The sequence below is a fragment of the Gorilla gorilla genome, chromosome 23 (genome assembly GCF_029281585.2).
Source record: "Gorilla gorilla gorilla isolate KB3781 chromosome 23, NHGRI_mGorGor1-v2.1_pri, whole genome shotgun sequence".
NCBI lineage: Eukaryota > Metazoa > Chordata > Mammalia > Primates > Hominidae > Gorilla > Gorilla gorilla.
This window is the reverse complement of record NC_086018.1, coordinates 44704559-44730709: the sequence shown is the minus strand read 5'-3', so window position 1 is coordinate 44730709 and position 26151 is coordinate 44704559. Positions and strand designations below refer to the sequence as shown.

The window sequence follows — 26151 nt, the reverse complement described above, 5'->3', positions numbered from 1 at the left end:
AGAGTCTCACTATATTGCCCTGGCTGGTCTTGAACTCCTGTGCTCATATGATCCTCCTGCCTTGGCCTCCCAAAGTGTTGGGATTACAGGTGTCAGCCACTATGCCTGGCCAAAATCCTAAGTTTCAATCAATGACTTCTGAAACACACATACCTTTGTAACTCAAACCCATCAAGGCTTCTGTCACCCCAGAAGTTTTACGTGTGCTCCTGGGTGGAAGCCTTCAGTCTCTCTGTGTACTGTTTTCACATTGATTCATGTTAGTCATGCCCGGTAGTTTGCTTATTTCATGACTGAAGGATGCTCCGTTGATATGTGGACTGCGTCTCAATCTCTTCTTCAGGTGATGGGCGTTTAGGCTGTTCCCACTGCTTGGCTGTGGTGAAGAATGCTGTGATGAACATTTGTGTCTGTGGTTTTTTTTGTTTTTTTTGTTTTTTTTTTTTTTGAGACGAAGTCTCACTCTGTTGCCCAGGCTGGAATGCAGTGGCGCGATCTTGGCTCGCTGCCAGCTCCGCCTCCTGGGTTCATGCCATTCTCCTGCCTCAGCCTCCTGAGTAGCTGGGACTACAGGTGCCCGCCACCACGCCCGGCTAATTTTTTTGTATTTTTTTTTAGTAGAGACGGGATTTCACCGTGTTAGCCAGGATGGTCCCGATCTCCTGACCTCGTGATCCGCCCACCTCGGCCTCCCAAAGTGCTGGGATTACAGGCATGAGCCACCGCGCCTGGCCCTGTGTCTGGGTTTTTGTATGGACTTAGGTTTTCAGTTTCCTTGGGCAGATACTGTCTTGTTACTTTTATTGATTTGTTAGTTAAATGTGTTCTTTTAAGTAGCAGAGTTACATGAACCCACCAAAACAGAAATGTGGAAGTTGTTATAAGAAAATGGGGGTGACTCTGGCTAACACGGTGAAACCCCATCTCTACTAACAATACAAAAAATTAGCTGGGCGTGGTGGCGGGCGCCTGTAGTCCCAGCTACTCAGGAGGCTGAGGCAGGAGGATGGCGTGAACCCGAGAGGCGGAGCTTGCAGTGAGCCGAGATCACGCCACTGCACTCCAGCCTGGGCGACACAGCGAGACTCTGTCTCAAAAAAAAAAAGAAAAGAAAATGGGGGTGACTGAGGAAACCCAGGCATGGGAGTTTGGCAGGGCCCCTGGAGAGATGGAAATGAGGTCACTGGTTTCTGTCTTTCCATCTCTGTGAGCATCTCCCTGTGTGGCTTCTTCTTTCCATACCTGCTGGTCCGCTTCTCTTAAGACTCTTCCCTATGTCTGTTTCCTTCTTCCTGCTGTCTGCACACTCGCCTCCTTCACCTGCAGAAGAACGAGGCTGCTGCCCCTAGCATGTGCACCCGACAGCACCCTTCAGAGCAGAGAGAGCCCTTCTCAGTCGGAATTCTGAGTTCGTGGGACTTTCATGATGTCTGACATGCGTGTATAGCCTTTGCCCAGTTGGACAACCTGTTGATTTTCTCTTTTCATAGATCAGGAAGCTCTTTGTCATTGTTCTTTAAGATTTAAAAATACTTTCCATCAGGTAATACTAAGCAGAATTCTAAAACCCTCATGGTTTGATTTTGTCCAGTAACAGAGCTCTTCGTTTTGATTTTGTTATTTTCGTTGTTATTTACATGTTGTTGTCTTACAGCGTCCAGACCAAAGCAATTACTGGTATTTATCAACCCGTTTGGAGGAAAAGGACAAGGCAAGCGGATATATGAAAGAAAAGTGGCACCACTGTTCACCTTAGCCTCCATCACCACTGACATCATCGGTAACAAATTCTATGTTAACTATGTAGAAGTAAGTTTGAGAATGATTCAAGTATAGTCACTAGAGACGTTTCTGCTTTTTCTAGACGGTGTCTCACTCTGTTGCCCAGGCTGGAGTGCAGTGGTGCAATCGTGGCTCACTGTAACCTCAGCCCCCTTGACTCAGATGATCCTCCTGCCTCAGCCTCCCAAGTAGCTGGCACCACACCTTGTGCCACCATGCCTGGCTAATTTTTGTATTTTTTGTATAGGCGGGGTTTCACCATATTGCATAGGCTGGTTTCGAACCCCTGGGCTCAAGCAATGTTACCCACCTCAGCCTCCCAAAGTGTTGGGATTATAGGCATGAGCCACTGTGCCCAGCCCAAGATTTTTATCCTGTAAGATTATTTTAAACAAAATAGAACTTTTTTTTACATACCAGAATGGGAAGAATACAAAATAAATAACTTAGTATTTTCCAGCCAAGTCTCAGCATAGAAGGCAATCAAGAAAAACACTAGGAAGATAAAAGGGCAACGATTCTGGACAGAAAATTCTCAAAAGAGGAGACACAAAGGATTAATAAGTCTTAGAAATAATCTCACATCACACACCGGGGCCTGTTGTGGGGTGGGGGGACTTTCAATAGAAGTTTACATCAGGTATAGAGACTGCACTAACATCTTCTTACTACACTTTGGCATAGTGTACAATTTTGGAAGTAACTTGTATAATAAGGAAAAATTATAAAACAGATGTAATCTCTTTCAAAGAAATTATTATTTGCCGGCAATTAAATACCAGGAACGCTGCATGTCATCGCACAGACTGTGGCCCGAGAGAGGTTCATGTTCACGTTCCCTGAGGTCAGCTTGATCCCGTCCCATAAGAGCGATGTAGAATTGAAGAGGGAATTTTATCTAGGAAATCCGCCTGAAGGTGTTACAGGAACTCATTTTAAAAGAACGGATGATTTGCCTTTCACATGAGGACTCACAGATGTGAATATAAACTGTGTGATGTAATTTTTCCCCACAGTTACTGAACATGCTAATCAGGCCAAGGAGACTCTGTATGAGATGAACATAGACAAATACGACGGGTGAGTAAGCCGTCTTTCATCGCCATCAAGTCCATTGTTAATGAAAAAGTTCTACCCACCTCTCTTAGTTTTGAGAGCTCCTTTTCCTAAATCCGCCCCCTGCCTCCACCCACGACCAATTGTAAAAGTAAACATGCTTCTTACAGGAAGGCAAGAAAGAAAAGGCAGAAAAGTGCAGTCACACGCTCCTCTCTGGCTGGGCTGGGCGAGAATGGTTGTTTGCTGGTTCTGTTCCCTTTCGGTCTTTCAGAAGACGTGCTTATGCGGTGCTGTGTAGACAGAGAAGCAAATCAACCAAGCACATTATCAAGAATGTTTAGATGCTGTCGTTTTTACAGTTTGGGATTCTTCTTTTCCCCAAAATTCCCAGAGATTTCCCAGAAGTACTATTTTTAATGCCCATATCATGGTCCATTATGTGGGCATGCCATATTTATTTAGTCTCTCACTTGTAGATGTTCAGGCTCTTTCCAATTTTTGCTCTTAGGATAGCATTGTTGTACATAAATCTCTCTGCATACATCTACATTTTTTAAGGTAAATTCCTAGAAATGAAATTAGTCATAGGAGATTAACATTTTAAAATCTCTGCCATGTACAGCCATATTGCTTTCGAAAGAGATTCTATTAACTTACAGTCTTTTTTTTTTTTTTCTTTTTTGAGGCAGAGTTTTGCTCTTGTTGCCCAGGCTGGAGTGCAATGGCGTGACCTCAGCAGCTTCGGCCTCCCAAGTCCAAATGATTCTCCTGCCTCAACCTCCCGAGTAGCTGGGATTATAGGTGCCCAACACCACGCCCAGCTAATTTTTGTGTTTTTAGTAGAGACAGGATTTCGCCACGTTGGCCAGGCTGGTCTCGAACTCCTGACCTCAGGTGATCCACACGACCCGCCTCAGCCTCCCAAAGTGCTGGGATTACAGGCGTGAGCCACTGCGCCCGGCCAGTTTACATTCTTTCTTATAGTATATTATTTACTGTCTTTGTCAACATGTTTGGTATTATCAGTATAAAATTTCTCTGCTAATTTGACATGTGAAAGTCTCTAATATTTTAAGAAATATGTTTATGGGCTAGCTGGCTTCTTGGAATTGATTTTTATGTCTTTGGCCCATTTTCTTTTGTTGGCCATAATTTCAGTCATTTGTTCTTTTATCCAACAAATAATAGGCAATTCATATTTATATTCATATTTTTGCAAATAATTTTGCTAATTTTGAAATTGTCTTTTAATTCTGCTTATGGCATTAATTCTTCCCAGTAGAAGTTTTCAAATTCATGTACTCAAGTCTGTCCAGCTCTTCTATGCTGTTCTTTATGCTTAAAATTTCACTCTTCATCTTGAGTTTAGCTATTCCCCTGTAGTTAATTTAAGCCTTGTCATTGGTTGGCTTTTTGTTTTCTTCTCTCTGTTCCATCTGGAATCGGTGAGCAATGTGTTATAAATTGCAGCGGATATTTATTGAAATCATTATTCATTCCACAAACATTATTGAGGGTCCGCCAGGTCCCAGCACTCTGCTGATGCTAAGGTTAGAAAGGGAAATAAAAGGAGCCCCTGCCCCCAGGTGCTGACAGGGAGACCCCTTTGCTCCCCTCGTAATGCGGGAGTGTTCTGTTCATGGGCTCCAGGAAGCAGGGAGCTCCTCCACGCACATCTCCCCAACTCCACCCGATGGCAGCTCCTCCATGTACTTCTTCCCACCACCTCCACCCGACAGCAGCTTGGCAGGAAGACAGTCGTCTTCACTTTTCAGCAGGGATGGGGCTGGTACCTTATTGCACCCACCCTAGCCAAGGGATCAGCCTCGCCTCCTGAGGGCACGCCTTCTCCCCAAACCCAGGGACATGCCCTGCAGGAGGCTGGGAGGCCTGGCCAGTGAGCACTGCTCTTCCTGCGGTTGAGCTGTCTGTCTGAGTGATCTGTCTGTCTGACGCACAGGTGCTACACTGCACATTCAAGGATGCCCTGTCCTCAAAACCACAGCCCCGCTGGGAAGGCGGCCCCAGCGCAAGGTGTAGGCTACGGGGAAGGGCAAAGAGCCTTCCCATGGGAGCTGGGCCCAAAGCAGGTGGCCTGCGTGGTGGGTGGTGGGCAGAGATCCCAGCCCTGGAGACTGGTCGCGCCTGCACAGACAGACCCACTGGGGAATGGGCAGGCACCTTGATGCTGTCATGCTTGAGGGAGGCCCCTCAGGCTGCACCCCCTAGTCGATTCACACCGCTCCTCTACGGGCGGACCTTCCCCCTGCAACCCTCTCTTCCTGGGTGATGAGAGCTCTTGGGCTGCCATAGGCTATAGAGATGTCCAGGAAACCTGAGCCCTGTCCTCTGCCTTCCCTCTGGGCTGCAGTGACATGTCTGTCTCCATGCCTGCACCTCTCATTCTGCCGCCTCAGTGTTGGTTCCCTGTGGGTCACCCCCGGCATAGGACAGCACACCCTGAAACCAACCCATCCTTTCTCCTTTCAGCCACTGTCCCCTTTCTCCATCTCCTCTCCTTAGATTGTCTCATGCCCCATTTTGTCCGCATTTATTCCGTCCCCTCTGCTCTTGCCTTGGGTCCTCAAGACCACCCACACGGCTGGTGATTTGCTGCCTGAGCTAGAGTCGTGCTCTCGGCTGAGATTTCTGACGGGACAGAGCAAGGCTGCACAGCCAGCTCAGCAAAGGAGAAACGTCCCCGTGCAGACTGCTGTGCCTCTCCCGCAGTGCGGGCCACCTGGAGTGCACCCTCTCTGCTCCCACAAATGCAGCAGCACAGGTCTACTGTTCCCGCCCCACAAACTTGAGTCCTGAGACGCAGAGTGTAGTGTTTTGATGGGGTACAGGCATGCAGGCATTCTCTGCCTAGCAACCCAAATTCCAGACTCACAGAAGGAAAGCCGGTATTTGCCATAAATCTCATTATTTGTACACGTGGTCTAGGCCAACTGGCACAGAGGCACGACCTTATCACTTAGGGACATTTCAGGAGCCACACTTCTAGATGCCTGCCAAGGGCCAGGTGCGCAGGCTGCCCCTCCTGAAGCTGGAAGCCTCAGGCCTGCTGCGCTCAGAGGGCCGCACCTGCAGGAGCCCTGACCAGCTGCGTTCCTCCTGCAGCATCGTCTGTGTAGGCGGAGACGGCATGTTCAGCGAGGTGCTGCACGGTCTGATTGGGAGGACGCAGAGGAGCGCCGGGGTCGACCAGAACCACCCCCGGGCTGTGCTGGTCCCCAGTAGCCTCCGGATTGGAATCATTCCCGCAGGTATGGAGCCGGCGTAGCATTCTCTGTTCTCTTCGTTCCCGTCCTTAGGAATTGTTCTGCACAAGTAGCCACCTCGGACGCTTAATAACCCAATTATACTCAGTTTAGTTCGTACAGATTTCCTAACATTAGGGCCACTCTTGGGGGGATATCATTGAGAGTATGACCCCAATGAAATAGACACTCGTGGAAAGGAAAGTTGCCCAACTCCCCCAAAGGCTGCTTCACGCGAGGCAGGAGAATCCCACCGCTGGGGGTGCAGTCCTGGAGTGGGGAACCCCCGGTGCCCGGGAGCAGGTGGGTAGGTTGGCAGGGGGTGCGTTCTGGAAGAAGTGGCTTCTGGACCTGAAGGAACCGGGAGTTAGGGGTGGGTGTGGGCAGGAATCGGGCTGGGGAGTTGGGAGGAGACTGAGTGGGAAAGGTGGGGGCGGAACCAAGGGCAGGACCTAGCCGAGCCCGGGAACAGCTGGGCTGTGTCCTGAAGTGCTGGTTCGGCTTGGTCCATTCAACATCCTTCTAGGAACCACCTTGTTCTTTGAAAAATCACAGTGTTAAGCTAAGTCAAGGTGAGGGCCTGAGCGTGGTGTGTTGCAGGCTTTACGAATGACCTGGCAGGGGACGAGGTGTCTCTGTCCTCTCTGGCCCCGAGGGTGGCGGCATGGTGCACACTTTCACTCTCGTCACAGCTCTGGGATGTGAGCACCGCAGTCATCCCCATTTTATGGATGAAGACAGGAGGCACTGGGGGTGAGGTCACAGGTCACCAGAGGGGAGCGAGAGTTGGAGGTTTAGAGCCCACCTTGCCTCAAAGCAAGGGAAAGGCCAGCCCTCACGAGGGACAGGCCCTGAGCCACCTTCTCTGTGGGTGCTGCTCTCAACTCTAACCTGCCTCCGACAGGTGACATTGTGGGCCAGTGTTTACTTGAGGGAGTCATCCTTTAAACTTAAGCCATTACTCCTTCTTAATGACAGAGCTTGTGAATAATGGTGTGAGGCAAAGTGTTCCCCACGGATGGTGACATTGCGGGTGTTTTCAGTATCAAGACTCATTTTAGGGGGATTTGTGTTAGCATAGTATCTCGTGAATTACTAATAATTGTTAGCAACAAGTTGACCATGGTCATGGTTTTAAGTATATAGGAAAGGATGATCGTCTGGTTACGATCCCTTCCCTTTGGCTTTTAGGGAAGGCGTGATGCAGTCATTTATAGAGAGGAACTTTTCATAATATTGCCTGATGAGTTTTAGAAGAATGTCGCTCACCTGAGAAGAGTCCTGTCTGATGAGAACAGCCCGGCTCCAGGCTGGGAGACACTAAGGGGAGAAATGGTTCTTTAGAAATAGCTCAATAGAGAAAAAGCTCTCAGCACCCCTTCCAATAACAAGTCTCTCAGATAAACCAAAGCATTATAGAAACATCCCGCTGGATGTCGGGGGAGCCTCTGCTGGATTTCCTCACATCCTTCTCAGGCCTCCTGTGTGCTGCCGACCTCTCGGTTCCTGCCAGGCAGTTAGGAGTGGGGAGAGTGGAAGAGCTGGCCGGGAGGGGACAGCTCAGGAGGGCCCCTGGGCCTTGGCTGATGTCTGTCTTCCCCGCAGGCAGGGAGCTTGGCTTTCACTCATGTGTCCTCGGTGGGGCACCCAGCCCTGGCACCCAAAGTCCCTCTTAGATATCTGTTGAATGACTGAGCACAGCTGTGCAAGGTCGAGCTCTGTGTTCACGCACACTCAGCACACTCAGGACGCGCTCCAGGCTCCCAGCCCCTGAAGGTGCACAGATCACGGCTTGTCTTTTTGTTTGAGACTGGGTCTCACTGTGTCACCTAGTTTGGAGTGCAGTGGCATGATCGTGGCTCACTGCAGCCTAGACTGACCCAGGCTCAAGTGATCCTCTTGCCTCAGCCTCCCAAGTAGCTGGGACCACAGGCGTGCACCACCACACTCGGCTAACTTTTTTTTCATATTTTTGTAGAGATGGAGTTTCACCATGTTGCCCAGTCTGGTCTCAAACTCCTGGACTCAAGTGATCCACCAGCCTCTGCCTCCCAAAGTGCTGGGATTACAGGCGTGCACCACCATGCCTGGCCAGTCACCCACCACTTGTCTTGCTGGCTGGCGCTGGTTCAAGAGGCGTTCCAGTTCTTTGCGTTGGTTGGTTGGTTTGTTTGAATCAGAGTCTCACTTTGTCGTCCAGGCTGGAGTGCAGTGGTGCGATCTTGGCTCACTGCAACCTCTGCCTCCTGGGCTTAAGCAATTCTCCTGCCTCAGCCTCCTGAGCAGCTGAGACTACAGGTGTGTACCACCATGCCTGGCTAATTTTGTATTTTCAGTAGAAACAGGGTTTTGCTATGTTGGCCAGGGTGGTCTCAAACTCCTGACCTCAAGTGATCTGCCTGCCTTGGCCTCCCAAGGTGCTGGGATTACAGGCATGAGCCACTGCACCCAGCCCGTTCCGATTCTTTGAATGACCCAGACAACCAATGTTGGTGGCCTTGCACTGTGTCTCCCTATGGCCACAAGTGCCTGAGATCAAGGCACCGTCTCCTGCTGTCTTCACCCCAGGCCCCTCACTCCCATCCTTCTTTCCATACTCTCTCTGCATCTTCCACACTCGTGAAGGACCCTGGCCCCTGCGCACGTGTGGCTCTCAGAGGCTCCAGGTCATGATTTCCTTGTGGACATCCCTTGACGTGGAGTCTCTGGGCCCACTTAATTCTCCCATAAAGGCCACCCACCGGGCTGGGAGGGGGAGTTTCCCCGAGCCTGGCACAGCCTGGAGGTTTGTCTGTGGTTTAACTTTTATCCCATCTGATAGACTGAGTATGCTGCCTTATTCACTATCTTTATTTACTGTCTTTATTTGTATTTCTTTCATTATGCGTGAGGCCACACTGCTTTTCACAGGTCCTCTTGCTGTTTGCATTGTGTGCTTTTGTAAACTTCCCTTCCCTTGCTTAGTCCATGTTCCCATGGGGAAGCAAGAGGGCATTGTCACTTTTTTTTTTTTTGAGATGGAGTCTTGCTCTGTCACCCAGGCTGGAGTGCAGTGGCACGATCTTGGCTCACTGCAACCTCCGCCTCCCAGATTCAAGCAATTCTCCTGCCTTAGCCTCCCCAGTAGCTGGGATTACAGGCGCCCACCACCGTGCCCGGCCAATTTTTGTATTTTTAGTAGAGACAGGGTTTCACCATGTTGGCCAGGCTGGTCTTGAACTCCTGACCTTGTGATCTGCCCACCTCGGCCTCCCAAAGTGCTGGGATTATAGGCGTGAGCCACCATGCCCGGCCTGTCACTTTCTAATTGACCATAACATCGTTTATACGTTATTTGCCCTTCATTGGTTTTTGTGTCTTGCAACTCTTTTCCAAATTAGATTTTGGTCTTTTAACTTTGTATGTGGTGCGTTCTGGATTCCATGAATTCTGTTTTTCTGCATTCTCATCTATGCTGTATGGTTCTTACCTTGTTTACAAGAAACCTGTCTTTTGTCACCATTTGCCAGTGGCAGTGCTAGGCCCTAAAACCCTCAGCTCTTAAAATCCACAACGACCTCAGGAGCTGAGACCTGCAGTTCAGGAGTGCTCGTGGGGATGCAGGCTGCACTTCACCATGGTCAGGGTGGAGGTGCCACTGTGTGCCCTGCCCCATGGTCAGGGTGGGGGTACTGCTGTGTGCCCTGCCCTCCTCTAGGCCTTGGCTGTGGCCTCTGCCCCAGGAAAGGACAGCAAGCACCCCACCAAATGTGGGCATAAAAGCCTTTCCCAGGGTGGGTGCGCATTGTAGCAAATGCCACTGGGGGAGGGTCTGGGGAGAGGGTCTCTTTGTGGCCCCTTTCCATGGGTGTCCAGGAGGCCTTTCTGAGAGGTGACAGGTGAGGGGCCTAGGCCGGGAGTCAGCTGGTGCAGAGGGCAGCAGGTGGGAGGAGCTGGGGGTGTTCTGGACAAGGAAGCCAGTGTGGCTGGGGGTGGGGGTGGAGGGGCAGGGCAGGGCAGGGCCCGAGGGAGATGCTGAGTTCCACTCTGCCATGCAGCAGGAGGTCTTGGAGGTGGTGGTTTGGCAGGGGGTGACGTCTGACTCTGCTCCGATATCGCTCTCTGCGTTTGGTCCTAAGAGCAAGTGGGCCCTGGTGAGAACGCTGGTGGCTTGGACGGTAGGGGCGCTGCATGGGGTCTGAGACTCCGGGGTGTAACTGGTGGGGGGCTGTGTGGAGTCTCTGCTCCGCAGCATCGCCTTGAGTGGAGGAGTAAGGGTGAGGGAGACACCCAAGGGTGGCCCTGTAATGGTCACCATGGCAACCTGGGGACCAGCCTGGGGGCACAAGAGTTGTGAGTGAGACCTGACAGCCACAGACCCTGCGGGAGGCCGCCTGGATGCGCACGGCCGGTGGTGGCAGCAGGTACCTGAACTCACTCATGCTCCAGGGTTCCAGCCGCTAGAAGGTGCAGAGGTCACTGCTTGTCTTGCTGGCTGGGGGCAGGAGAGGCAGGAGGGGCAGGTGGGGGTTGGGGTCCTGGGATCTGGAGAGTGTTGAGCTGCCTCCCGTGGATGGCTGCCTCTGGGACAGATGTCACTGGAGCATCTGAAGGGCATGGCTCCGGCTGCTTTGAGACCTGATGTAGCATGTTTTACCTTCCAAGTCTCTTCCACATACGTATTAGTATAGATGCATTAGCAGATTGATAGGAAGAAGAGATCGTCATTCATTCGGTCCTTCATCGGGTGTTAGCCTGTAACTGCATCTGCTGCTTGTAACTTCAGCCAGCATTGCCTGCTAATGACTTAGGCACAGAGAGGCTCAAGGAGATGATGCGCATGTCCTGGGAGCAACCTCCCTGGAGCCCGGTCCTTCTTGCGTGAACGGGAGCATGTGGTTGGTCGTTACTCGGGTGGCGGCAGTGCTGGCCGGGTGGATGAGGAACTCCCATATTCAGTTGTGTGGGGAATGTTGAGAACCAGCACAGCTACTCCCACAGGCATGGGTGGTCATTGTGGATGCAAATCATTCTTTTGAGCTTGGTCCTCAGAGGGAAGGCCGTGCGATCAGCCGGGGCAGCTGCAGCTTCCCTTTCATCTGAGCCAGTGAAGCGCAGAATAAAAAGATGCATAAGCCGCAGCCGGCCCCATTCACGGGGAACATCGGGCTGAAGCAGGGACCTGAGCTGCCTGTCCTGGCTGTCCTGGTATTAAGATCTCAAGTAATGGCTGTGTGTGACCTTCGCCGCATCCAGCTGCTTCAAAAGTTTACAAGGGCCAGGTGTGGTGGCTCATGCCTAATTCCAGCACTTTGGGAGGCCAAGGCGGGCAGATCACGAGGTCAACAGTTAGAGGCCAGCCTGGCCATCATGGGGAAACCCTGTCTCTACTAAGAATAGAAAAGTAAGCCGGGGCGTGGTGGCGCGTGCCTGTAATCCCAGCTCCTCGGGAGGCTGAGGCAGGAGAATTGCTTGAACCTGGGAGACGGAGGTTGCAGTGAGCCAAGATCACGCCACCGCACTCCAGCCTGGGCGACAGAGCAAGACTCCATCTCAGAAAAAAAAAAAAAAAAAAATTTGTTATGCCTATAATTGTAAATGTTCACACACACACACACACACACACACATATATATATATATTTTTTTAACTTTTTGGCTTTTTTTTTTTTTTTGAGACGAAGTCTCACTGTGTTGCCCAGGCTGGATAGTGGCACGATCTCGACTCACTGCAGCCTTCGCCTCCCGGGATCAAGCGATTCTCCTGCTTCAGCCTCCTGAGGAGCTGGTATTACAGGTGCATGCCACCACGCCTGGCTAATTTTTGTATTTTTAGTAGAGTCGGAGTTTCACCATGTTGGCCAGGCTGGTCTCGAACTCCTGACCTCAAGTCATCCGCCCACCTCGGCCTCTCAAAGTGCTGGGATTACAGGCGTGAGCCACCGCCCAGCCCAATCTCGATATTCTTGAGGAATCAACGCTAGTATTTTCCATATTCATTTTGTAGGTAAATTCTATTTATTCCTTAGTGTTGACTCTAGGGCCATGGAAGGAAAGGAATGAGGTACCACTCACTGAATTGGGAGGCGATTACAATTCTGTTATTCTGATGATATTTGGGACCTTCTTTATCCCTTTACAGGGTCAACGGACTGCGTGTGTTACTCCACCGTGGGCACCAGCGACGCAGAAACCTCGGCGCTGCATATCGTTGTTGGTGAGCCCCTCCTCTGCGCATGCGCACGGTGGCAGCCGGGCCTCCTGCGCCCCAGGCGTGTCCCACTCTGGTCCCCGTCGCGTGTTCCAGCTGTTGCCGTCCTGTCCTGGCCGTGGGTCACGCTGTGTCCCCTGCTCTGCTCGCTGCGCTGTGATCCCACTCAGCATGCAGCTCCGAGGCCATGTTGTCAGGACGGCCTTCCTGGGGGCACGCCCAGTGTGGGCCGAGTTCTTTCCCACGGAATCCACCACATGCGTGATGCCCGTACTCAGCTCACCTGACTCTTGCTCAGTTCCTCCTCCAGAGGCTGCTGCCCCGAGGCTCGGAAACCACCCGCGTCCCGCCATACTGCCTGTGGCAGTGGGCGCGGGCAGCTGTGCCTGGGCTGCCAGCTGTGGAACGCATGCCTCTGTGAGGCCTCGAGGCTTCAGTCCAGGATGCAGAGCCCCGGTCAGGAAGAGCAGAAGGGGCTGCCCATGGCACTCAGCACGGTGGGCTCTGGCAGGACAGATCTTTTGTGCCTTCGCCTGTTCCTCATCCCAGTAGACAGGGTTACCGTGCCTCACGGGAAGTCACAGAAATTGTATATTTTAAAATAGCCACTTAGGATTTTTTTTTTTTTTTTTTTTGAGATGGAGTTTCCCAGTTGTCCCCAGGCTGGAGTGCAGTGGCGCTATCTTGGCTCACCGCAACTTCCACCTCCCAAGTTCAAGCGATTCTCCTGCGTCAGCCTCTCGAGTAGCTGGGATTACAGGCTCGCGCCACCATGTCCAGTTCATTTTGTACTTTTAGTAGGGATGGGGTTTCACCGTATTGGTCAGGCTGGTCTCGAACTCCTGACCTCAGGTGATCCACCCGCCTCGGTCTTCCAAAGTGTTGGGATTACAGGCGTAAGCCACAGCACCCGGTCAGGATATTTTTTTCTTTGAGACAGGGTCCCACTCTGTCACCCAGGCTGGAGTGCAGTGGCATGATCTTGACTCACTGCAGCCTCGACCTCCAGAACTCAAGCGATCCTCCCACCTCAGTCTTCTAAGTAGCTGAGATTGCAGAAGTGCACCACTACACCTGGCTAATTTTTGTGTTTTTTGTAGAGACAGGTTCTCCCTGTGTCTCAAACTCCTGGGCTCAAGTGATCCTCTCACCTTGCCCTCCCAAAGTGCTGGGATTATAGGCGTGAGCCACTGTGCCCGGCCTACTTCTGATTTTGCATTTTATTTTATTCTATTTTACTTTATTTTATTTTGAGACAGAGTTTCGCTCTTGTTGCCCAGGCTAGAGTACAGTGGCGCGATCTCGGCTCACTGCAACCTCCGCCTCCCGGGTTCAAGCGATTCTCCTGCCTCAGCCTCCCAAGTAGCTGGGATTACAGGCGCCTGCCACCACGCCCAGCTCATTTTGTATTTTTAGTAGAGACGGGGTTTCACCATGTTGGCCGGGCTGGTCTCGAACTCCTGACCTCAGGTGATCCACCCACCTCAGCCTCCCAAAGTGCTGGGGTTACTTACAGGCGTGGCCCACTGCACCTGGCCTATTTTATTTTTTTTGAAACAGAGTCTCACTCTGTGTGTGGCCCAGGCTGGAGTACAGTGGTGTGATCTCGGCTCACTGCAACCTCCGCCTCCTGGGTTCAAGCGATTCTCCTGCCTGAGCCTCGCCACTAGCTGGGATTTCAGGCACACGCCACCATGCCTGGCTAATTTTTATATGTTTAGTAGAGACAAGGTTTCACCATTCTGGCCAGCCTGGTCTCTAATTCCTGACCTCAGGTGATCTGCCCGCCTCGGCCTCCCCAGGTGCTGGGATTACAGGCGTGAACCACTGCACTCAGCTTGATTTTGTATTTTAAAATGCCATGTACTTTTTCTTCATTCTAAAACCACCGTCCTTTCAGTTAAAGACATTTCATGAGCCTCACGGATACACTCTTGTTCAGTCCCCACAGGATAGCTCCCCGAGCCTGTTTTAGAAATTTGAGTGAAGTTCAGTCATTTGAATAAAAAATATGGCATCCAACATCCCAAGAGAGAGAATCCTTGCATTGAATGCGTTCTGTTTGTTTCACACTTTTTAAAAGTAACTCCCACGTTTGCAAAGTGCTGTTGAAGGGGATGGAGTGGATGGGGCGGGGCTGGAGGGGGGCTGCCTTCCCTCACGGCCATTCTCTCCCACAGGGGACTCACTGGCCATGGATGTGTCCTCAGTCCACCACAACAGCACACTCCTCCGCTACTCCGTGTCCCTGCTGGGCTACGGCTTCTACGGGGACATCATCAAGGACAGTGAGAAGAAACGGTGGTTGGGTCTTGCCAGATACGACTTTTCAGGTAACTCAGAATAATGCAGACTCGCTCGCCGCTGGTCGTGCCCCGACTGCCTTCACAGACGTTACCTGACTGAATCCACTGAGCACCGTCAGAGGTGGGCCCCCACCTACTCACAGACGGGAAGCTAAGGGCCTCATGAAATGTGCCGTGGCCAGAACGTGGCAGGGTCTGGACTGGAACCTGGATTGCTCTAAACCAGACCCTGCCCCCTGGACCCAAGCGTAAGCCACAGAGTAGACACCATGACGGACGCAGTTTACTCCAGAACCCCAGGTGCTGGAACCCCAAGACGCCAGGCCACCAGCCTCTCACATCTGGTAGGCAGGTGACAGAGGCCACCCCAAACTGTTCAAGTGGAAGTATTAATTGGAAAAAAAAAAGTTTTTTAAATACATTTTTTAAAAATTTTTTTGAGACACAGTCTTTCTCCATCACTCAGGCTGGAGTGCAGTGGCACGATCATGGTTCACTGCAGCCTTGACCTCCCAGGCTCAAGTGATTCTCCCACCTCAGCCTCCCGAGTAGCTGGGACTACAGGCAGATGCCACCATGACCAGCTAATTTTTTTTTTTTTGTATATTTTTGTAGAGATAGGGTTTTGCCCTGTTGCCCAGGCTGGTCTCAAACTCCTGAGCTCAAGCAATCTGCCCACCTCGGCCTCCCAAAGTGCTGGGATTACAACCGTGAGCAACCATGCCTGGCCTGTAAAACAATAGTTTTATAATCACTCTGAGCTTATTAGTCAAAGTGGCAAGAACTTTGTGCAGAAATTCAGCCTGGGATATCTGTGTGGAAGCTCGTCCGTAACTTCAGGCACAAGTATCCTTTACTTCATTCAACAAGGTTGCGTGGTTTTGTTGGGGTTACACCGTAGCTAGCCATACAAGTGAGATACACTCAGCACGTATTTGTTGAGCCCCTGCTCTATGCCGGGCCTGGTTTTTGAGGCAGGGACGTGTCCATGAACAAAACAGGCAAGATCCTGCCTTCCTGCGGCTCGGCCGCAGTGGGCACAGAGGAGGAGGAGTGGGAGCGAATGCCACGCCGCACTCCCCGAAGCCCAAAAGCTTTCATTCTCCACAGTGCTCTTCTCACCCCAGCAGGTGCTCCTGCCCCACTTTATAGCGGAGAAAACAGGCACAAAGAGTTTGCCCGCATCCTGCCTCACTCTTTCTTGAGCCCAGTGGTCCTCAGACTGTGGTGGGCACCTGCATCCTCTGGAGCGCTTGGTAGAACCCAGGCTGCGGGGACCCCCCCCAGAGCATCCAACACGGCAGGTCTGGGTGGGCTTCGGAACATGCAGGTCCTCCAGGCTCCCGGGGCTGCTGGGGCCTCGGGCCAGGCGGCGGTGACCTATTACCCGACCACAGAGCTTAGAATGAACCAGAAATGAAGCCTGGTGCCAGCTCAGACACAAGAGTTGCAGTCTGCACGCATCACGCAGTGGGTGTGACGTCACCAGCTTTTAAACGCTGGAAAAGGAGAACTTTAAAAATACATAGAATTGGCCAGGGGCAGTGGCTCACGCCTGTAATCCCAGCACTTTGGGAGGTCAAGGCAGGTGGATCACCTGAGGTCAGGAGTTCAAGACCAGCCTCGCCAACATGGTGAAACCCTGTCTCTACTAAAAATACAAAATAAGCCAGCCATGGTGGTGCACGCCTATAGTCACAGCTCCTCAGGGGGCTGAGGCAGGAGAATTGCTTGAACCCGGGAGGCAGAGGCTGCAGTGAGCCGAGATCGTGCCACTGCACTTCAGCCTGGGCAACAGAGCGAGACCTCTGTCTCAAAAAAAAAGAAAAGTAGAATTTCAGCCTGGGCGACATAGGGAGACCCCATCTCCACAGAAATTAAAAACAAAATTAGCCGGGCACCCCAGTTACTCGGGATGCTGAGGCAGGAGGAGCCCTTGAGCACAGAAGGTAGAGGCTGCAGTGAGCAGAGATCAGGCCACTGCACTGCAGCTGGAGCGACAGAGCCAGACCCTGTCTCAAAAAAAAAAGAAAAGAAAGAAAGAAGAAAATATGTAGACCATGAGGTGTGCCATTCTTGCCGCCCGGTCGACTTTCCCGCCTCTTTACAGTTCTTTTTCAGATAAATCTGTATCAAATTAAATCGAGTAATTCCTGATACTAAAATCTTAACCCTTATGAGAGAAAGAAATAGTGATTTGGCAAACTTTACGAAGCTTAAAAAGATTTAATGAAATTAAAAACTAGTGTGGCTTGAAAATTAAAACCTAAGAAATGGCAAAGTTAGGTATTTATCTAAGGCTTATTAAGAAAGGGAATACCGAGAAAATTAGAGAAGCCGCGAGAATTTTAGGAAGCGGTTTGGGTTGTGCCATTTGCCCGACTGCCCTTTGTTGAGCCCAGTGTGGCTCTGCCTAGCGATGCCCCTGGGATGCCCCCTCCCTGTCCCTGCCTGCTGGGGTGGGGTGGTGGGCAGCCCCCCTGCATGCCTGGCCCCCCCTTTGCCCTCAGCCCATCACCGCAGGCAGTGGCTGCAGCTCTGTCCCTCCCACCAGGATGAGAGCCCCGAGGCAGGAGACGCCTTCCGGGTCTCTGGATCCCCATCCTGGCCACAGGGCCTGGGATGCTCTCAGGAAAGCGGGTTTGGGTTCTGTGGCTGTGAGGCAGAAAGCATCCGGTTGTTCTGGAGCAGCACAGAGGGCAGGGAAGGAGAATGAGCGTGTGGAAATGACACACTCTGTTGAGACGTGGAGTTTTAGGTGCCGGTAGGACATCTGGGGGCCCATCTAGGGGCAGACAGAAACCAGGACATCAGAAGTCAGTGAGGCGCCACCCTGGAGGCTGCATCTGGGTGATGAGGCTGCTGCCCTCCAGCCCCCTGCACTTGAGAGAGGAGCCGGCTTGGAAGGTTGCTGACCAGTGGGTCGGCCTCCTCCCAGGGCCGTGGACACGACGTCCTTGTGGGACCCCCACGGGAGGAGCAGGGAGAGAGGCCAGAGCCACTATGCAGGGAGGCGGAGCTGCAGCCACCTGGAAGGGCCCGCCCACTGAGTGCATTCCAGGCGCCTGGCCCATGCCAGGTGCAAGACCCACAGATGGGGCTGTCCTGGGGACAGTCGGGAGCTGACTTTCAGGCACACAGATGTCCTGGGAGCCAGACTGCTGTTGCCGGCAGCTTCCCCCACCCCTGGGCGGTGCACACTTGGCTGCGGGCTTGCCATCTGCGGACGAGGATGTGAGGCCTCTGTGTGTCGGGGGTAAGGTTGTGTGTGACGGCCCTGCAGGCCGTCACTGCCACACCAGATGTCATACAGGGCAGCACCAGCCCCAGCATCAGACACAGAGGAGTGAAGTCGCCCTGAGACTCACAGGACATGGCCTGGCTCCTGGTGTGGCCCACGACACCCTGGGGCCCCTCTCCTGCCTCCTGCCCAGTCCCTGCTGTCCTGCTGGATGGTGTTTCCCAGACAGCCTAGGTGCCAGGCTGCAGCGCACACGTTTGCCTGGAGGGTGGCCCCAGACTTTGGGTGGCAGCGGCCCTGGCCTCTGTCCTGAGCTGTTCAGGACGTCCCAGGGGCTGTGGCTGACCCCAGTGGGGGCCAAGCCCTGAGGCAGGTGGGGGCATCACTGACCCTCATGAAGGGGTGGAGGGGATGACCCTGAGCCACTGGAGCCCACAGGCCACATCATCGAGGCTATGAGGGGTGGCTAATGGCAAAGGCCCCACTTTGCCAGCGTCAAGAGTGGCCATAGCCCTGGCTCTCCCAGCATCACTGGGTGTCAGAAGGCACCAGCACTATGACTAGATGTGCTGTTGTCCTGAGGGAGGGCAGAGACCCTGCCACTGCCTTTGATGGTGACATGGCCCGGCCTCTCCCTCCTGCAGGCGGTTTAGGCAGATGCGCTCTCAGCGACGTTTCTGAAGCTGCCCAGCACAGCATCCTAACCAAGCAATGACCCTTGTGGATGTTTTTTCTTCACTGCACTCTGTTCTCAGGTTTAAAGACCTTCCTGTCCCACCACTGCTATGAAGGGACAGTGTCCTTCCTCCCTGCACAACACACGGTGGGATCTCCAAGGGATAGGAAGCCCTGCCGGGCAGGGTAAGTGCATTGCTTTGTGTGTTTCTCTTGCAAATGACGGGAAATGAAGCAGGACGGTTAGGAAGGTGAATGCAAAAGTATTTTCCAAATGTGGTGGAAGGTGCTGGATGTAGCGTGCCCAGAGACACGATGCCTATGATGCCCATGATGGCCTAGGCGTGCATGGGGCTTGCTGTCCCCATCTCTGTCCCCATGGCCTGCGTGGGCAGCTGCTGCTGTGCCAGGGATGAGGACTCTGGGGGAGGGTCCCACACCCACTGTTGGAGTGGGGGCTGAGCACAGGGTCCTTCCCTGCTGGGGTTCCCTTTACCCCCTGCGGGGGCCTGATGGAGGAGAAATGCAGGCAGGAAAGGATGGCAGACACCTTATCAGTGACTGTGCGTGTGCAGGGCACTGGTGGCAGGACCGTTGGTAGAGCTGGCTGGAGTGTGCGCTCTCCGCAGCCACCCTCCTGTCCACACGCCTGGCTGAGGCCCTCACCCATGTTAGCCCCATGCTCCAAGGCAGGAGCCCACTCTAAGGTTAGCAGAGCCCAGGCCAGCCACGCCTTCAACCCCACAGGAAGGCAGGGACCCTCAGCAAGAAGGCTCGGGCTGGCAACAAGGGCTGGTGCCAGGGGTTGGGGGGCAGAGCCAGGGCAGCTGCCCAGGGAGACGGGATGCAAAGGGAAAGAGGTGCCCCACCGGGGAGGGGAGGCTGAATGGAGTCAACACAGCTGGAAACGCTGTGCTCTCCCCTTACATTTGGTCCCCCAGTTTGGCCACTGCAGGCTCTGCAATGGTGGCTACGCGACTGAACAAGCAGGGACTCCTTTCACCTGGCGTATCCCCGCCCCCACCCCCACACAGTGTATTCAGTAATATCCGACCAGTGTAAATAGAACCTTAAATAAATCTAAACACAGTTGTCCCAGGCCGCATGACCTCCCTAGTGACCATGGAGGGCGCCTGAATGGTCATCCTGTCTCTGCTCTGCCTGGGGCTGAGGACACGGGGCTGTGGAGACAGCTGCGCCTTTGTGAAGGACACTCACGTCCTTTCCTTTTAAGTCATGCAGACTTCAGAACCTCCTTCTAGCTCCTTTCCTTTTTTAAGTGAAGAATTGGAGACCATAAAATCAGAATATGTAGAGGCAGATGCTGTTTGCGTCAGTGCATTAAAGAACTCGGCTGCTGATGAGCGATTTCCATCAGTGCAAACAGTGTCCTGTTTGACAGCGTGAATCCAGCAGCCCCCAAGATCAGAAGGACGTGCTAGACGAATGACTAAGTTCTAAGCTGATGGTTCTGAGTTATTTGCTTGTTATTGACTGTAACAGATAAACCCTGTATGATTTGTTTTCTGAAAGTAAATGAGTCCTCACCCCAGGAGTCCGCTGGGGGAACCAGTGCCTCGGTCATTTCTCCCAGCCAGGCTATGCTAGCTGCAGGGCCAGGCAGAAACCGTCTCCAGGTGGCACCTCAGCGTCCTCATGCTGTGCTTCTCCTCATGTCCAAACCTTTTAGAGAAGAACATGTTGAATGTGTCATTGTAAAAGTAGGTCTCATTCTGAAACCTCCAATTAATATGCCAAAAAATATTTTGTTAAGCCTTTGAAATGGAATTTTTTCGTATGTGAAAAGAATGTAAATACATCTGTATGTGCCAAGCATACACACTGCACCTGCAGCTCCATATTTAAAAGGTGATGATATTCTTGTCTTTCAGATGCTTTGTTTGCAGGCAAAGCAAGCAGCAGCTGGAGGAGGAGCAGAAGAAAGCACTGTATGGTTTGGAAGCTGCGGGTAATTCCTAAGACACAGGCTCAGTGTTGTCACTGTGTGTGCTGGAGTGCGGGTTTCTGTCCTCTCTCAGGGCACTGCCTCTTCTCCCTGCCCACCTTTGCTTTTCCTTTTTCCTGTCTGGCACCAGGCATCCATTTCTTCTTAGCCCCAGGCAGCATCAGGTCACTGTTACTTGCCGTGTGTGGCTGTGTGGAGCAGCAGGTTTTGTGAAAGGCCCCGTTGCCCTTTCTGAAATGCTGTTGTGGTGCTGAGTCTGGACTCCTGTCCCAGGTGCTCTAGAATGTGGGGGCAGCAGATGTCCCATTGAGGGCTTGCTGGTGACCACCTCAGGCCCTGGCAACCACACAGTCTCTGTCCAGCAGAGGCAGCCTAGGCAGTGTACAGTGAGTGGGTATGGCCATCTGCCGATGAAACTTTATTTATGGACACTGAAATTTAAGTTTCATAGAATTTCCACATGTCACAAAATATTATTATTTTGATTTTTTTCTCTTTCTCTTTTTTTTTTTTTTTTTGGATGGAGTTTCACTCTTGTCGCCCAGGCTAGAGTGCAGGGGCACAATATCAGCTCACTGCAACCTCCGCATCCCGAGTTCAAGCGATTCTCCTCCCTCAGCCTCCCTAGTAGCTGGGACTACAGGCATGTGCCACCATGCCCGGCTAACCTTTGTATTTTTAGTAAAGATGGGGTTTCACCATGTTGGCCAGGCTGGTCTCAAACTCCTGACCTCAGGTGATCTGACTGCCTCAGCCTCCTAAAGTGCTGGGACCACAGGTCTGAGCCACCATGCCCAGTCAATAATATTTATTTATTTATTGGGACAGAGTCTTGTTCCATCACCCAGGCTGGATTGCAGTGGCGCGATCTCGGCTCACTGCAACCTCCACCTTCTGGGTTCAAGCGATTCTCCTTCCTTAGCCTCCTGAGTAGCTGGGATTACAGGCGCCTGCCACCATAGCTGGCTAATTTTTTTTTTTTTAAGACAGAGTTTTACTCTTGTTGCCCAGTCTGGAGTGCAATGGCGCAATCTCAGCTCACTGCAACCTCTGCCTTCCGGGTTCAAGCAGTTCTCCTGCCTAGCTTCCCCAGTAGCTGGGATTACAGGCATGCGCCGCCACGCCTGGCTAATTTTTGTATTTTTAGTAGAGATGGGTTTTCACCATGTTGGCCAGGCTGGTCTCGAACTCCTGATCTCAGGTGATCTGCCCGCCTCGGTCTCCCAAAGTGCTGGGATTACAGGCGTGAGCCACCGCGCCAGACCTTTTTCAAGGATTTAAAACTGTGAAAAGCATTCTTAGCTCTCAGGCCACACACAGACGGGCGGCGGGCCAGATCTGACACACAGCCGTGGTTTGCTGACCCTTGTTCTAAATTGTCCAAAAGTCACCAAGTGAGGAGAGGGACAACAGTCCTGCCTTCCGGGAGGTGATCCTTTGGGTACCGCTTCCTGCGGGGAGCGGACAGTTCCGTGGTGGATGTTTTTGGTGTTGAGCTGAAGAGTCGATTGCATGAAGTGTCTGCTCAATGCATGAGCAGGGGAGAGCCCGGATGGCCTCCCACCGTCCCAGGGCAGGGCGCTGCCCGGCGCCATTCCAACTGTGACATCTCTGTGGTTCTTTGTGCTTCAGAGGACGTGGAGGAGTGGCAAGTCGTCTCTGGGAAGTTTCTGGCCATCAATGCCACAAACATGTCCTGTGCTTGTCGCCGGAGCCCCAGGGGCCTCTCCCCAGCTGCCCACTTGGGAGATGGGTCTTCTGACCTCATCCTCATCCGGAAATGCTCCAGGTTCAATTTTCTGAGATTTCTCATCAGGCACACCAACCAGCAGGACCAGGTAAGTGGGGTGCTTTTGCATGGAACCTCCACTGGCGAGTAATTTATGTTCCAGCAGTCCCTGGTTTATGTGTTGTAGGAATTCATTATTTAATTCAAGGGAAGGAAGGGCAAACTTTTTGTTTTTTAATTTCACAAACTTTAAACTCCTGGTTACAACTACTCCTTGTAAAATATCATTTAAAAAGATAAATTTTTGAGGCCAGGTGCCGTGGCTCATGCCTGTAATCCCAGCACTTTGGGAGGCTGAGGCAGGCAGATCACCCGAGGTCAGGAGTTTGAGACCAGCCTGGGCAACATGGTGAAACCTCATCTCTACTAAAAATACAAAAATGAGCCGGGCGTGGTGGCAGGTGCCTGTAATCCCAGCTACTCGGGAGGCTGAAGCATGAGAATCGCTTGAACCCAGGAGGTGGAGGCTACAGTGAGCTGAGATCACGCCACTGCACTCCAGCCTGGGCGACAGAGTGAGACTCCATCTCAAATATATATATATGTGTGTGTGTGTGTATACATATGTGTGTATATATATGTGTATATATATGTATATATGTGTGTATATGTATACATGTGTATATATGTATCTGTGTGTATATATGTATACATGTGTGTATATGTGTATATATACATATGTGTATATACACACACATACATATACACACACATACATACATATACACACACATACATACATATATACACACACGTATTTGAGCACAGAAACTAAGAGGTATGAATCTTTATGATACAACTTCTTACCTGTCGTTTCTCTTCCTATTTAAAAACAGAACAAAGCGACACAGTAAAGATGTAAGTGGCCCTTGCAGGCCACTGGAAACAGACTCTTTAGGCTCCCAGAAATGGGTTCTGTTCGGACCCTTCTACCACATCTTTCTGCAGCCCATGCAGAGGAAGACCCGAGTCTAGTCATGTTGGGGGAAGCAGAACTTTTGGTCACAGTCTCCAAATTTAGTCACATTTCTTTTTTTTACTTACGTTCTATTTAAGATCTAGTCTAATGCTATTTTTATGTGGCTTTTTAAGTAGTGCTTGTTAAAAAGAGAATACAGAATTCTAATAATCACTGCTAATTATCTATCAGAATTCTGTAAGAAGCGTTCGTCATTGTAGATAAGCTGTGGTTTCTAAAAGCATTAGAAGTCATTTTGACAAGTGCCGCGGAAGGTGGGCGCCGGGAAGGTGGGCGCCGGGGAAGGTAGGCGCCGGGGAAGGTGGGTGCCAGGTTTCCCTTCATCTCTGAGCTGTCAGTTCAGCTGGAAAGGGAACTCCAGGGGCCTGCACAAGCAGTCGCATCCTCCGAGAACGCCGTGTGTACACCCAGGCCTGAGAGCGCTCGCTGTTGGCCTGGGGTGTTCTGCTGCCCCACCCAGACGATGACGTTTAGAGCTGAGTGGTCCCTCTCACTGTTTCTTGGTAGTTTGACTTCACTTTTGTTGAAGTTTATCGCGTCAAGAAATTCCAGTTTACGTCGAAGCACATGGAGGACGAGGACAGCGACCTCAAGGAGGGGGGGAAGAAGCGCTTTGGGCACATTTGCAGCAGCCACCCCTCCTGCTGCTGCACCGTCTCCAACAGCTCCTGGAACTGCGACGGGGAGGTCCTGCACAGCCCTGCCATCGAGGTCAGGTGCGTGCAGGGGTCCTCCAGCCACCAGCGCCAGCCCCTTGAGCCCTGAGGTGTCTGTCACAAGCTGCCCCACCCAGGGTGGGGGGTTCCCTGGGGCTTTATAAACACAAAACGTAAGAATGTTTTATGAATGCGCTTTTCTCTCCCTATGTCAAATATCGAATGAGATGCCGTTACCCACATTCTGGAAAGATGCCAGGGTGCCGAGTCCTCAGCATTTTGTTTTGCAGATAATTTTCGTGGGTGTTTGAAGCTCCTCCATTTCATTCTTTTCCTCTTCCACACCCTGTGCTCCAGGCTGGCATTGGGCTCTTTGCCCTGGCATTCTCTCTCTCTTCTCCTAAATAATTCAAAAGGTGGGAGGCCGAGGCGGGCAGATCACTTGAGATCAGGAGTTCAAGACCAGCCTGGCCAACATGGTGAAACCCCGTCTCTACTAAAAATACAAAAAAAATTAGTCGGGTGTGATGGTGCATGCCTGTAATCCCAGCTACCCCGGAGGCTGAGGCAGGAGAATCGCTTGAACCCTGGAGGCAGAAGTTGCAGTGAGCCGAGACCATGCCACTGCACTCCAGCCTTGGTGACAGAGCGAGACTCCGTCTCAAAAAAATTTCAAAAGGCAAACAAAGGAAACCGCCTTTACGGGCAGTCCTTTGTCCACTGAATCCACCAGGGAACTGCTGGCCTCAAGGGCCACAGTCAATCACCAAGTGCAGGTGCTCTGTGCAGGGAGGGGCAGGAGGCAGCAGGGCTGGGAAGGGCACCCCGAGGATGGGAAGGAGAGGAGGAGCCCCAGAGGGACGCCCCGTGCTGGAGGCCACGCAGCCTAGGGGACACGGGGAGGCAGGTGTGGCCACACACGGATGTTCGGTCTCCCTGGGGCAGGTGCCACACCCCTCCTCTGGCTGGCTGGGCGGAGGGTGGGAAGTGGTGTCCTCCCCACACCCACTGGGGCCCATTGTATTTGGAGATCTGTGATGTATCACATAACCAGATGGAATCTGAGTGCAAAGAAAATTGTTTCTCCATGGAAAGACCCAGTAACAAGCAAGTTGATTTTTTCAAAAGGCCACTGAATTAGGTGTGGGCGTGCAAATGACATGAGACCGGGGAACTGTAGAGCTCTAGGTGGATTCTGAACTCTTGGCAGATGTTGGTAAGAGCTCGGTCTACTTCAGGGAAGCCCAGCTTGACACTCGTTAACAGAGTGTGGCTGGCATGAGAGCGATGGCAGGCTGGTCAGCAGGCCCACGCCTGTCTGCAACGAAAGCTGGGTGTCAGATGGCCCTTGGGTGCCTTAAGTCACAGCATGTAAGAGGATGCACGCATCTGTGGACAGCGCCCCACTTTCAGTGACTCCTCAGCCAGCCAGCTGCGGCTCTAAGAAAGCTTCTCCCATTCGCATCCGAACAAGCCTAAGGGAGAAGGAGGTCTCTGCCCCTCCCCAGGCCCAGGGCCACGCGCCCCCTTTCTTTCTGTCAGGGCGGTGATGGCAAGAGGCCGTCGAAAGGCCCCAGGAACACCCGCCACCCCAGGCAGCCTTGCACAGGGACTTTCCTCTGTCAACTCATTTTACAAGTTTGGGAAGTGGGATTATTTTTAATATTGGTGTATGTATTTATTAAAGAAATAGAATAATTTGAAAATCAGGACAGGCATTCTTGAAATACGTCCTGTCTATCTTGATAAATATGGCTATGCCTTGAGCAGCACGCCGCTTTTAAAAATATAATTTGTGTGTGTGTGAGCTCCGCTCCATGGAAACAGCCTGTCACTTATTTATTTCTATTTTTTTATTTTTTGAGACAGAGTTTTGCTCTTGTGGCCCAGGCTGGAGTGCAGTGGTGTGGTCTCGGCTCACTGCAACCTCCGCCTCCCAGGTTCAAGCCATTCTCCTGCCTCAGCCTCCCAAGTAGCAGGCGCCCGCCACCACACCTGGCTAATTTTTATATTTTTAGTAGAGACGGGGTTTCACCATGTTGGCCAGGCTGGTCTCAAACTCCTGACCTCAGGTGATCCGCCCGCCTGGACCTCCCAAAGTGCTGGGATTATAGGCGTGAGTCACTGTGCCCTGCCCCAGCCTGTCACTTAATGAAGGGGTTTAGGTTACTGAAATACGTCTGAGGAGGCTGTGATATCATTAATAAATGAGATAAATAGAGCTGTCCTGTGTGGGAAGATGGCAC

The 26151-nt window shown here is 52.0% G+C and overlaps 2 protein-coding genes across 4 annotated transcripts in view; one reads left to right on the top strand and one right to left on the bottom strand.

The window, feature by feature from the left end:
* CERK (ceramide kinase) overlaps positions 1-26151 on the top strand; it is a 66938-nt gene that overhangs the window by 37389 nt on the left and 3398 nt on the right. For all 3 annotated transcript variants that reach the window (XM_063704577.1, XM_063704576.1, XM_063704578.1), the window contains exons 4-12: positions 1655-1780; positions 2799-2862; positions 5965-6110; positions 12225-12299; positions 14474-14626; positions 18596-18701; positions 20408-20484; positions 22114-22319; positions 23757-23965. In XM_063704577.1, coding sequence (XP_063560647.1) covers positions 1655-1780; positions 2799-2862; positions 5965-6110; positions 12225-12299; positions 14474-14626; positions 18596-18701; positions 20408-20484; positions 22114-22319; positions 23757-23965 — 1162 coding nt within the window. The remainder of the gene's footprint in view (positions 1-1654; positions 1781-2798; positions 2863-5964; positions 6111-12224; positions 12300-14473; positions 14627-18595; positions 18702-20407; positions 20485-22113; positions 22320-23756; positions 23966-26151) is intronic.
* GRAMD4 (GRAM domain containing 4) overlaps positions 2856-26151 on the bottom strand; it is a 134162-nt gene continuing 110866 nt past the window's right edge. Inside the window, exon 18 of the mRNA XM_063704573.1 lies at positions 2856-3131. Within this exon, the coding sequence (XP_063560643.1) occupies positions 3003-3131 (129 nt within the window). The 3' untranslated portion in view covers positions 2856-3002. The remainder of the gene's footprint in view (positions 3132-26151) is intronic.